Genomic DNA, 12,409 nt, shown 5'->3' with positions numbered 1-12,409 from the left:
CAGCCTTCCCTCGATTCCCTCGCCCCTCCCGCTCTCACCCCACACTCCTCCTCCCCTTATCCCTCCCCAAGAGCAGGGAGGCCTCGGGCAGCCTGACCCTGCAGCACCACATGCTGGAACCTGTGCAGAGAATCCCACGCTACGAGCTGCTGCTCAAGGAGTACGTCCAGAAGCTGCCAGCCCAGGCCCCGGACCGGGCTGATGCCCAGAGTGAGGACACGCCCGGGGCACCCAGGGATGGGGAGGCCGCGCTGCCCCCATATAGTCACTGAGCACCTGCTAAAATGTTATAATAGCATCAGCCATCAACCATTGGTACTTGGTAGACATTATCTATATACCATTAGCTACTTTTTGTTGTTGTTGTTAACTCTCACCCGAGGATATTTTCCCATTGATTTTTAGAGAGAGTGGAAGGGAGGTAGGGAGGGGGAGAGAGAGAGAAACATCAATGTGAGAGAGACACATGGATGGGTTGCCTCTCGCACATGCCCCAACCCGGGGTGGGGGATTGAACCTGCAACCCAGGTACATGCCCTTGACCGAGAATCAAATCCGCGGCCCTTCGGTGTGAGTGCCGATGCTCTAACCACCTAGGCACACTGGCCAGGACCCACTAGCCATATTTTGCAGGCAAGGACATTGAGGTCCTGAGAGGTCAAGTGACTTGCTCGATGGCACGCAGCCAGAAAGGGGCGGAGCGGGGCTTTGAAGCCAGGCCTTTCCAGTGCCCCCAGGGTCCGGGGAGCAGTGGGAGAGACAGACACCGGCCGCCTGAGCCCCGTCTTGCGGTGGCTCCCAGCTCTCCAGCCTGCAGGGAAGTGGCCCCCATCACCAGCTCAGGGCCCTGCCTCAGCCTCCAGCCGGATTTTCAGGGGATAACTCTGTCCTGCCCCCCAGAAGCCCTCGACTTGATCTTCTCAGCCGCGCAACACTCCAACGCAGCCATCAAGGAGATGGTGAGCAGCCCCGCCCGCAGGGGAGGGGGCGGGGGCGGGGGCCCCTGGGGCCCTGCCTCCTCCTTCCTGCGGCTCTCAGCCGCCCCGGCCCACCCAGGTCTCTGCACCCGCCCATCCCTGGTCCCTCACCCCTCGCCGCCTCACCCCCTGTCCCAGAAGGAGGTGGGCCCGGCGTGACTGAGGGCACCCCGTCCCCAGGAGCGGCTGCAGGACCTGTGGGAAGTGTACCAGCGCCTGGGCCTGGAGGACGACATCGTGGACCCCTCCAACGCCCTGCTCCGCGAGGGCCCGGTGCTCAAGATCTCCTTCCGCCGCAGGGACCCCACGGAGCGCTACCTTTTCCTGGTAGGGGAGGCGGGGCGGCACGCCGCGGGCCTGCCCAGGCACTACCTCGGGGAGGAGCAGGGAAGAGCCTGCTGGCCCGTCCGCTGCTGTGGCCCCAGCGGCCTCCGGGCCTGGGGGTTCCCAGCTGCGGGGTGTCCCAGACACGCCCCGGGGAGCCACAGCGAGACCCTTTGGCTCCGAAGCCCGTGGTGTGATCTGTGCCCTTGGCGGCACAGCAGGGCGTTTAGGTTAGCTACTCGGAGGAACTGCCTGGCTGGCACCGGAGACTGGGGAGCTGGTCCTGCCTGGAGGGCGGGGTGCAGGGAGCTCCTGGCCCCTAAGCCCTGGGAAAGGCCTCCCAGGTTTCTGGCTCTGCCGTGGCCCCTGGATGCCCACTGGCAGGGCAGCCCTGCAGTGACACCCTAGTTCAGTGATGGCGAACCTATGACACGCGTGTCAGAGGTGACACGCGAACTCATTTTTTTTTTTTTGTTAAATGGCATTTAAATATATAAAATAAATATCAAAAATATAAGTCTTTGTTTTACTATGGTTGCAAAGATCAAAAAATTTCTATATGTGACACGGCACCAGAGTTAAGTGAGGGTTTTTCGAAATGCTGACACGCCGAGCTCAAAGGTTCGCCATCACTGGGCTAGTTGGATTCGGGGCCAGACAACCCCTCCCTCCCCACGCGTGACATCCTGGGAGCTGGCCCAGAGTGTGGCCAGAGGGGCAGGGACCCTGGCGGTCTCCCGCCCCCACTGCACACGCCGTGCTGTGTCTCCTGCAGTTCAACAACATGCTGCTCTACTGCGTGCCTAGGGTCATCCAGGTGGGCGCCCACTTCCAGGTGAGGACCCGCATCGACGTGGCCGGCATGAAGGTGAGAGGCGCCCCGGCCACTGTCAGGCTTCACCCCGAGGGTGGGCCCAAGTGTAGGGGTGAGCAGGAGGGCCCCACCGGGTTCTCAGTCCAGGAACCCAGGCCTGGCAGGGCCCAAGCCAACGAGGAAGTCGGAAATTTGGGGTTAGAGCTGCCCATCGGGGCTCCCAGCCCTCCTGCCAGGGCCCTTCCAGTCCCCACAGGCCTTTGGGGTCCCCCCCAGCAGGTGCCACTTGGCTTTCCCCACTGTCTACACCGGCACTTCCAGAGCTTGCATGTGTGCATGAGTCCCGGGGGTCTTGTTAAAATGCGGTTCTGACTCAGTGGCAGGGGGTGGGGGGGGTGTTTCTAGCCAGCTCCCGGGCGATGCTGACACTGCAGGCCCACAGGCCACACTGAGTAGCAAGGGGCCACTCCGTCATGTCCCCATCCAGGGACGGCCTCAGCGTCGGTGACAGCGCCCGCTGACGGCGGTCACCGTGGGCCGGCCCTGCTCCATCCCCCCAGGTCCTCACAGCCCTGTGAGGTGGGGCTCTTATTGACCCCCGCCTTTGCGGTTTAAAAATCTTTTTAAAATAATAATTTCATTACTTTAAGAATATAGATAATACACATGCCAAAATCAAACAATGTGAAGAGTACATGCAATGCGAAGTCCCCTCCCCAGGCCTCCCCTCGGTCCCTTCCTGGCGGCAGCTTAGGCCTCATGGGGGGCCTGCTGGGGGTCTTTGCGTACGAGCGAGCACTGTAAGCATTATTGCTCCCTTTTGTTTCGCATACACAGTGGAACTGCCTTCCACACACACTGTTCTGCACTTTGCTTGTTGGACTAGTCCTGGTTCTGGAGACGGATGTGTGGGGCGCACATGAGGTGCGAGTCTTGCTTTTGCTCAGCTGCGTAGTGTCTGGGGCATGGTGAGCCGGGAGTCACTCGGCCAGGCCTCTACTGAGCGGCGTTTAGGTTGTTCGCAGGTGTCAGTCTCTGCAAATGAGTTGAATAACTGTGTGCATTTGGCTGTGTGTGAGTGTATCTGTAGTTAATTCTAGTTTTAAGAATAAGGCGATACGCCCTGGCTGGTTTGGCTCAATAGATAGAGCGGCGGCCTGTGGACTGAAGGGTCCCTGGTTTGATTCCAGTCAAGGGCGCATGCCCAGGGTTTCAGGATTGGTCCCCAGTAGGGGGCATGCAGGAGGCAGCCAATCAATGACCCTCTCTCATCATTGGTGTTTCTAGGTCTCTCTTTTTCCCCCTCCCTTCCTCTCTGAAATCAATAAAAGTATATTAAAAAAAGAAAAAAAGAATGAGGCAGTAGCCCTGGCCTATGTGGCCCAATCGGTTGAGCATTGTCCCATGCACCAGAGTGGTGTATTCGATTCCCGGTCAGGGCACATGCCCCCGTTTCAGCTTCCATCCCTGGTTGGGGCCTGAATGGGTGGTGGCTGTTAGATGTTCCTCTCCCACATTGATGTCTGTCTGTCTCTCTCCCTCTCCCTCTCCCTTCTTCTCTCTAAAATAATTTCTAAGTCAAAAATAGTTTAAAGCCCTGACCAGTTTTGCTCAGTGGATAGAGCGTCGCCCTGCGGACTGAAGGGTCCCCAGGTTCGATTCCAGTCAAGGGCATGTACCTTGGTTGCAGGCACATCCCCAGTAGGGGGCGTCCAGGAGGCAGCTGATTGATGTTTCTCTCTCATCAATGTTTCTAACTCTCTATCCCTCTCCCTTCCTCTCTGTGAAAAATCAATAAAATAAATTTAAAAAAATAGTTAAAAAAATAAGGCAATAAACTCTGATCCATACAGACAATGGAATATTTTTCAGTGATAAGAAGTGAGCTATCAAGCCATGAAAAGACATGGGGAAACGTTAATGCCTGACTATGTGAAAGAACCTGAAAAGGCAAATACTACAGGATTCTAACTATATGACATGGAAAGGCAAACGATGGAGACAGTAGAAGGACCAGTAGTTGCCAGGTGGTGGGGGGAGAGAGGGACGAGCACAGAGGATTTTTAGGGCACTGAAAGTATTTTGTATGATATGATAATGGTAGATACATGTCATTACCCATTTTTCCAAACCCATAGAATGTACAACACCAAGCATGAACCCTGACGTAAACTACGAACCTTAGGTGTGTCCATGTAGGTTCGTTGATGGTAGGTAATGAATGCTCCTCTCTGGGGTGGGGGTTGATAATGGGGAAGGCTGTGCATGTGTGGAGGCAGGGCAATATGGGAATTCTCTGTACCTTCCTCTCAATTTTGCTGTGAACTTAAAACTGTTCTAAAAATTGTCTTTTAAAAAAATAAGGAAACCAAGCCCCAGAAACGTGAAGTGACTTGCTTGGGGTCAGACCAGGATTGAAGATTCAGGTATAACAGAGTCCAGAGCCCCTGTGCCGAATTGCCTCACTACACTGGTTCCTATTAAGGCTCCAACCCAGAGGGATAAAGCTTATGGCAGAATTGCAGGCGCAGTGGCAGAAATGGTGGGGGACCTTCTTGATCACTGCTCTCTGACCCCTCCTGAGTCCAGGTGTGTCCTGAGGGCTTGGGATGGAAGAAGCATGTGCAGGTGTGTTTGTTTTTACAAAAATTCTCAATATATTCAATATTATTTTAGTATTTATATTCATTTCAGGTGTACAGCATAGTGGTTAGACAATCATATACTCTGCAAAGTGTTCCTTCCAATATTTTCAGTATGCACCTGACACTATATATAGTTATTACAATACTAGAGGACCAGTGCACGAATTCATGCACCAGTGGGGTCCCTTGGCCTGGCCTGTGGGATCAAGCCAAAACTGGGTCTTTGACATCCCTCGAGGGGTCCTGGATTGCAAGAGGGTGCAGGCCAGGCCGAGGGACCCCACTGGTGCACAATTGAGGCCGGGGAGGAACAGGGGAGGTTGGCCAGAAAGAGGGCTCTAGGGTATGTCCAGCCCATCTCGCTCAGTCCAGATCCGCCGGACCCCAGTAGCAAGCTAACTTACTGGTCAGAAGGTCTGCTCCCTGGTGGTCAGTGTGCATCATAGCGACTGGTTGACCAGTCAATTGTCTGCCCCCTGGTGGTCAGTGCATGTCACAGTGAGTGGTTGAGTGGCCTTAGCATATTATTAACATACTAGAGGCCCGGTGCACAAAAATTTGTGCACTCTGGGGGGGAGGGGGGGTCCCTCAGCCTGGCCTGTGCCCTCTAGCAGTCTGGGACCCCTCGGGAGATAACGACCTGCTGGCTTAGGCCTGCTCCCGGGTGGCAGAGGGCAGGCCCAACCCCTAGGTGCAGCCCCTGGTCGGGCTCAGAGCAGGGCCGATTGGGGAGTTGGGGCGCCTTCCCCTGTCATGCAGAGAGCAGGGCAGATTGGGAGGTTGCGATGCCACCCTCAGTCACGCTCAGGGTAGGGCCAATTGGGGGGTTGGGGCACCGCCCGCTGTCACACTCAAGGCAGGGTCGATGGGGAGGTTGCGGCGCCACCCCGTCACGCACAGAGCAGGGCCCATCAAGGGGGTTGGGGCTCCGTACCCTGTCACGCACAGGGCAGGGTCAGTCAGGGGGTTGGGGAGCTCCCCCCTGTCATGCACAGAGTAGGGCCAATAGGGGAGTTGGGGCACCGCCCCCTGTCACACTCAGGGCAGGGCGGATCAGGGGGTTGGGGCGCCACCCCCTATCACCCACAGAGCAGGGCCGATCAGGGGGTTGGGGCGCCCCCACTGTCACACTCAGGGCAGGGCCGATGGGGAGGTTATGGCTCTACCCCATCACACACAGAGCAGGGCCTGTGGTGGGGGCGGGGGGGTTGGGGTGCCCCACCCTGTCACACACAGAGCAGGGCCGATCAGGGGGTTGAGGCGCCGCACCCTGTTACACACAGAGCCGCAGGGCAATCAGGGGGTTGGGGAGCTCCTTCCTATCAGGCACAGAGCAGGGCTGATCAGGGGGTTGGGGCGCCTTCCCCTGTCACGAACAGAGCAGGGCGGATAGGGAGGTTGTGGCCCTGCCCCCTGTTACACACAGAGCTGCAGGGCAATCAAGGGGTTTGGGCGCTGCCCCTGTCACACTGATCCTGGTGCCGGGAGGCCTCACAGCTCCGCTGACCCCGGTGCTGGGAGGCATATTACCCTTTTACTATATAGGATAGAGGCCTGGCGCATGGGTGGGGCTGGCTGGTTTGCCCTGAAGAGTGTCCTGGATCAGGGTGGGGGTCCCCACTGGGGTGCCTGGCCAGCCTGGGTGAGGGGATGAGGGCTGTTTTCAGGCCTACTGAAGCTCCCAACTGCTCCTTTTTTTCTTTTCTTTTTTTTATTCTGGGCCAGCTTTAGCTCTGGCTCCAGCTCTGAGGCCTCTGCTGCTGAAAGCAGGTATCTGGTTTGTTTGGGTTCTATAATCAAAACTCTGTATCAACTCCAGCTGTGAGATCCCGACTCGCCGAAAGCAGGTTTCTGGGGTTTTGTTTAGCTTCTATATTTGTTACAATGTTTCAAACTGCAAGCTCAGAGGCTGGCAAGGCAGGCGGGGAACATTGGAGTCCTCCGTCACTGAAGCAAGCCTCATGTTCGCTTCCAGCTGCCTGGCTGCAGGCCGCCATCTTGGCTGGCAGTTAATTTGCATATCTCCTTGATTAGCCAATGGGAAGGGTAGTGGTCGTACGCTAATTACCATGTTTCTCTTTTATTAGATAGTATTATTATACTTCATATCCCCCTATTTTGTAACTATCAATTTGTACTTCTTGTCCTAGCTGGTTTGGCTCAGTGGATAGAGCATCGACCTGTGGACTGAAGGATCCCGGGTTTAATTCCAGTCAAGGGCACATGCCCAGGTTGCAGGCTCAATCCCCAGTAGGGGGTGTGCAGGAGGCAGCTGATCAATGATTCTCTCTCATCATTGATGTTTCTCTCTCTCTCTCTCCCTCTCCCTTCCTCTCTGAAATCAATAAAAAATATATATTTTAAAAAATTGTACTTCTTTAAAACAATTTTTTTTATTAATCCTCACCTGAGGATATTTTTTCATTGATTTTTGGAGAGAGTGGCATGGGAGGGGGAAAAGATGGAGAGAAAGAGAGAGAGAATGAGTGAGCAAGAGAGAGAAACATCGATGTGAGAGAGACACATTGATCAGTTGCCTCCTGTATGTGCCCCGACTGGGGGCCTGGGATTGAACCTGCAACCCCGATACATGCCCTTGACCAGGAATCCACCTTGAGATCTTTCGGTGCGCAGGCTGATGCTCTAATCACTGAGTCACACTGGCCAGGAACATTTGTACTTTTTTTAAAAAAGCAAATTCACTTTAAAAAAAAAAGATTTTTATTGATTTTTAGAGAGAGAGAAAGGGAGAGGGATAGAGAGGTAGAAACGATGAGAGAGAAACATCGATCAGCTGCCTTCTGCATGCCCCCCACTGGGGATCGAACCTGCAACCTGGGTATGTGCTCTAACCAGTGATCAGGCTGGTGACATCTTGGTTCATGGGTCGATGCTCAACCACTGAGCCACACTGGCTTGGGCCCATTTGTGCTTCTTAATCCCTTCATCTTTTCACCTAGTCCAGTGATGGCGAACCTTTTGAGCTCGGCGTGTCAGCATTTTGAAAAATCCTAACTTAACTCTAGTGCCGTGTCACATATAGAAATTTTTTGATATTTGCAACCATAGTAAAACAAAGACATATATATATATTTTTTTAAATATATTTTATTGATTTTTCACAGAGAGGAAGGGAGAGAGATAGTTAGAAACATCGATGAGAGAGGAACATCGAATAGCTGCCTCCTGCACACCTCCCACTGGGAATGTGCCCGAAACCAAGGTACTTGCCCTTGGCCGGAATCGAACCTGGGACCTTTCAGTCCGCAGGCCGATGCTCTATCCACTGAGCCAAACTGGTTAGGGCAAGACTTATATTTTTGATATTTATTTTATATATTTAAATGCCATTTAACGAAGAAAAATCAACCAAAACAATGAGTTCGCGTGTCACCTCTGACACGCGTGTCATAGGTTCGCCATCACTGACCTGGGCCCTCAACTCCCTCCCCTCTGGCAGCCATCAGTCTGCTCTCTGTATTTATGACTCTGTTTCAAATTTGTTCATTTATTTTGTCCTTTAGATTCTACAAACAAGTGCAATCATATGGTAGTTGTCTTTTTCCGACTGACTTATTGCACTTAGTGTAATACCCTTAGGTCTAGCCGTGCTGTGGCAGATGGAGGGATTCATTCTTTTTTTTTTTTTTTTTTTTTTTTTTTTGTAGCTGAGTACTATCTAATAGTGTACATGTACCACAGCATTTTTATCCACTCACCTCCTGATGGGCAGTTGGGCTGCTTCTAGGCCTTACCTATTGTAAATAGCGCTGCTGTGAAATAGGGGTGCATGTATTCTTTCAGATTAGTGTTTTGAGTTTTTTAAATATATATATGCCCAGAAGTGGAATTGCTAAGTCATAATGCAGTTCTGTTTTTAATTTTTTGAGGCCCCTCCATACTGTTTTCCATAGTGGCTGCACCAATCTGCATTCCCCCCAACAGTGCATGAGGGTTCCCTTTTCTCCACATCCTCACCAGCACTTGCCGTTTGTTGATTTATTGATGACAGCCATTCTGGCAGGTGTGAGGTGCGATCTCACTGTGGTTTTAATTTGCATCTCTCTGATGATTAGTGATGTTGAGCATTTTTCATATGTCTATTGGCCAATTGTATGTCCTCTTTGGAGAAATGTTCAGGTCCTCTTCCCATTTTTTCATTGGATTGTTCGTTTTCTTTGTGTTGAGTTGTCGGAGTTCTTTATACATTTTGGATATTAACCCCTTATCAGATATATCATTGGCAAATATGTTCTCCCATTCAGTAGGTTGTTTTGTTTTGTTGATGGTTTCCTTTGCTGTGCAAAAACTTTTTAGTTTGATGTAGTGTCATTTGTTTATTTTTCTTTTGTTTCCCTTGCCTGAGGAGATATAGCAGAAAAATATTGCTAAGAGAGATGTCAGAGATTTTACTGCCTGTTTTCTTCTAGGAATTTTATGGTTTCAAGTGTTACATTTGTCTAATTCATTTTGAGTGTATTCTTATGTATGATGTAAGAAGGTGATCTAGTTTCATTTTTTTGCATGTATCTGTCCAATTTCCCAACACGATTTATTGAAGAGACTGTCTTTATCCCATTGTATGCTTTTGCCTCCTTTGTCAAATATTAATTAGCCAAAGAGGCCTGGGTTTATTTCTGGGCTCTGTATTCTGCTTCATGGATCTATATGTCTGCTTTTATGCTTGTACCTTGCTGCTTTGGTTACTATGGCTTTGTAGTATAGTTTGATTTCAGTCAGCGTGGTTCCTCCAACTTTGTTCTTCTTTCTCAAGATTGCTGTGGCTATTGGGGGTCTTTTTTTAGTTCCATATAAATTTTTGGATTATTTATTACAGTTCTGTGAAGTATGCCATTAGTATTTTTATAAGAATTGCATTGAATCTATAGATTTGGGTAGTATGGACATTTTAATGATGTCAATTCTTCCTATCCATGAGCACAATATATTTATTTATATCTTCTTCAGTTTCTTTTTTCAGTGTTTTATAATGTTTCAAGTATAGGTCTTTTACCTCCTTGGTTAAATTTAGCCTTAAGTACATTTTAATGGAATTGTAAATGGGATTGTTTTCTTAGTTTCCCTGCTTGCCCTTCCTGATAGCTCATTATTGGTGTATAAAAATGCAACCAGTTTCTGAATATTTATTTTGTATCCTGATCCTTTACTGGATTCCTTTATCAGTTTTAGTAGCCTTTTGGTGGAATCTTTAGGGTTCTCTCTCTATAGATCAGTATTATGTCATCTGCAAATAATGACAACTTTACTTCTTTCCGATTTGGATATCTTTTATTTCCTCTTCTTGTCTGATCGAGTGGCTAGGACTTACAGTACTATGTTGAATAAGAGTGGTAAAGCCCTAGATCAGCGGTTCTCAACCTGTGGGTCGCGACCCCTGTGGCGATCGAACGGCCCTTTCACAGCGGTCGCCTAAGACCATCCTGCATGTCAGATATTTACATTATGATTCATACCAGTAGCAACATCACAGTTATGAAGTAGCAACGAAAATAATTTTATGGTTGGGTCACAACATGAAGAACTGTATTTAAAGGGCCAGAAGGTTGAGAACCACTCCCCTAGATCAAGCATGTCAAACTCGAGGCATGAGTTTGACATGCTCAATGGTTTGGCTCAGTGGATAGAGCGTTGGCCCTTGGACAGAAGGGTTGCAGGTTCGATTCTGGTTGAGAGCATGTGCTTCTGATGGTCAGGGCATGTGCAGAAGGCAACCAATTGATGTGTCTATCTCACCAATTGATGTGTCTCGCTCACGATGTCTCTCCTCCCTTTCACTCTCTCTCTCTCTCTCAAAAAAAGTGGTGCCCGGCCAGCGGTGTGGCTCAGTGATTGAACATCGACCTATGAACCAGGAGATCCCAGTTCAATTCTCAGTGAGGGCACATGCCAGCTTGTGGGCTCCATCCCCAGTAGGGGGCGCGCAGGAGGCAGCCAATTGATGGTTCTCTCTCATCATTGATGTTTCTATCCCTCTCTCCCTCTTCTTTCCTCTATGAAGTTAATAAAATATATTTTTTTAAAAAAAGAAAAGATTTTTTAAAATACATCCCTATCTTATTGTGATACTAAGGGAAACACTTTTAACTTTTCCCCATTGAGTATGATGTTAGAAGTGTTTGTCATATATGGCCTTTGTTATGTTAAAGTATGCTCCCTCTGTTCCCACTTTGCTGAGTTTTTATCATAAAGGGCGCTGAATTTTGTCAGATGCTTTTTCTGCATCTATTGATATCTATTGATCATATCTATTGGTATGACCATATGATTTTAATCCTTCATTTTGTTTATATGATGTATCACATTAATTAATTTGCTGATATTGCACCAACCTTGCATCCCTGGAATAAATCCCATATGGTCATGGTGTGTTATCTTTTGAATGTATTGCTGGATCCGATTTGCTAATATTTTGTTGAGGATTTTTCCATCTATGTCCGTCAGGGATGCTGGCCTATAATTTTCTTTCTTTGTGGTGTCTTTATCTGGTTTTGGATTAGATAATGCTGGTGCATGTGCAGGCTTGTATTTCTGGGTGCCTGGGTGAGTGAGACTGAGAAAGGCAGGTTTGTGAGGAGTTATATAGCCAGACAAATGGAGACGGGCAGCCCTGTCTTGGGACTGGCAGAAGCCCAGGCATCGGAGAGAAGGGGCAGAGACTGACAGATGGAAAAGCCAAGAAACACAGAGACTCAAAGAGTCATCGGAAAAAATGCATAGCGATGGGGCTGAGACTGTCAGACACTTCGGGCTCATGGCCCAGCGTGTGCCAGTCCCAGAGAGCGAGTTCCTCACAGGGCATTCTGTGCTCCAGCAGCCACACAGCGCCCTCTCCTGGATGGCACAGGCCTGGCAGGCGCAGGGCCGGCCACCCTCCCGTGTCTGCATGGGAACCATTTTCTGAGCCTGAGGTTTGGAGGCAGGTCTGGCCTTCAGCCACCATGATGCTCCCATTGGCCTCCGCCCCCTGGCCTCCTCCTCCTGGATGTCAGGGAGGACCGCTCTCAGCAGCTGGTTGTCCCCGAGGTCCGACTGGGTCCTAATGCTGTGCCATCCTGCCCAGGGCCAGCCCGGGAAGCAGGGGGGATGTGAGACACTCCCCAGGGTCTCCATGCACAGCTGGGAAGGCGTTCACTGTAGGACACACCTCACCTAAGACGGGCACACCTCATCCACAGCCACCCGCACAGACGGAGTATTCGCCACCCTCCTTGGCCAGCAGAGGGCAGTCAAGTATCTTGTTCCAACCAAACCTGCCGATTATGCCCGTCTGCCAACAGATGTCAGTAAGGTGTTTTGAGGAAGCCATGACTTGTGCTAATTGACACAAAGGGGCCCGACCAGCCCAGACTTGGGGAAGGTGGAGACTGGGATCAGGAAGGTGCCCTCTAGAAGCCTCCATCCTGCCTGGGCAAAGGCCGGTGGTCCTGGACCCCCAGGTCAGGAGCTGCCCATTTCTATGAAAAGCATCGGATTTCTTCCTACCTCTGGACTCCAAACCTTGGGCTTCTCCCTTCTTTGCCCCCTCCCCTCACCCTCACCAATTAGTCATGGAGTCTGGCCGGGTTTCCTGATATTGTCCCCCAGTAGGAATTCTTCCTGCTCCCCAGGTGCAGGCCGGCCTCCACCAT

The 12,409-nt window shown here is 50.7% G+C and overlaps 1 protein-coding gene across 1 annotated transcript in view; it reads left to right on the top strand.

The window, feature by feature from the left end:
• FGD2 (FYVE, RhoGEF and PH domain containing 2) overlaps window positions 1-12,409 on the top strand; it is a 29,475-nt gene that overhangs the window by 8,080 nt on the left and 8,986 nt on the right. Inside the window, exons 6-9 of the mRNA XM_059701823.1 lie at window positions 72-210; window positions 901-959; window positions 1,158-1,304; window positions 2,077-2,169. Of these exons, the coding sequence (XP_059557806.1) occupies window positions 72-210; window positions 901-959; window positions 1,158-1,304; window positions 2,077-2,169 (438 nt within the window). The remainder of the gene's footprint in view (window positions 1-71; window positions 211-900; window positions 960-1,157; window positions 1,305-2,076; window positions 2,170-12,409) is intronic.

The sequence above is a fragment of the Myotis daubentonii genome, chromosome 6 (assembly GCF_963259705.1).
Source record: "Myotis daubentonii chromosome 6, mMyoDau2.1, whole genome shotgun sequence".
In the NCBI taxonomy this organism is placed as follows: Eukaryota; Metazoa; Chordata; class Mammalia; order Chiroptera; family Vespertilionidae; genus Myotis; species Myotis daubentonii.
This window is presented reverse-complemented; position numbering and strand designations above follow the sequence as displayed.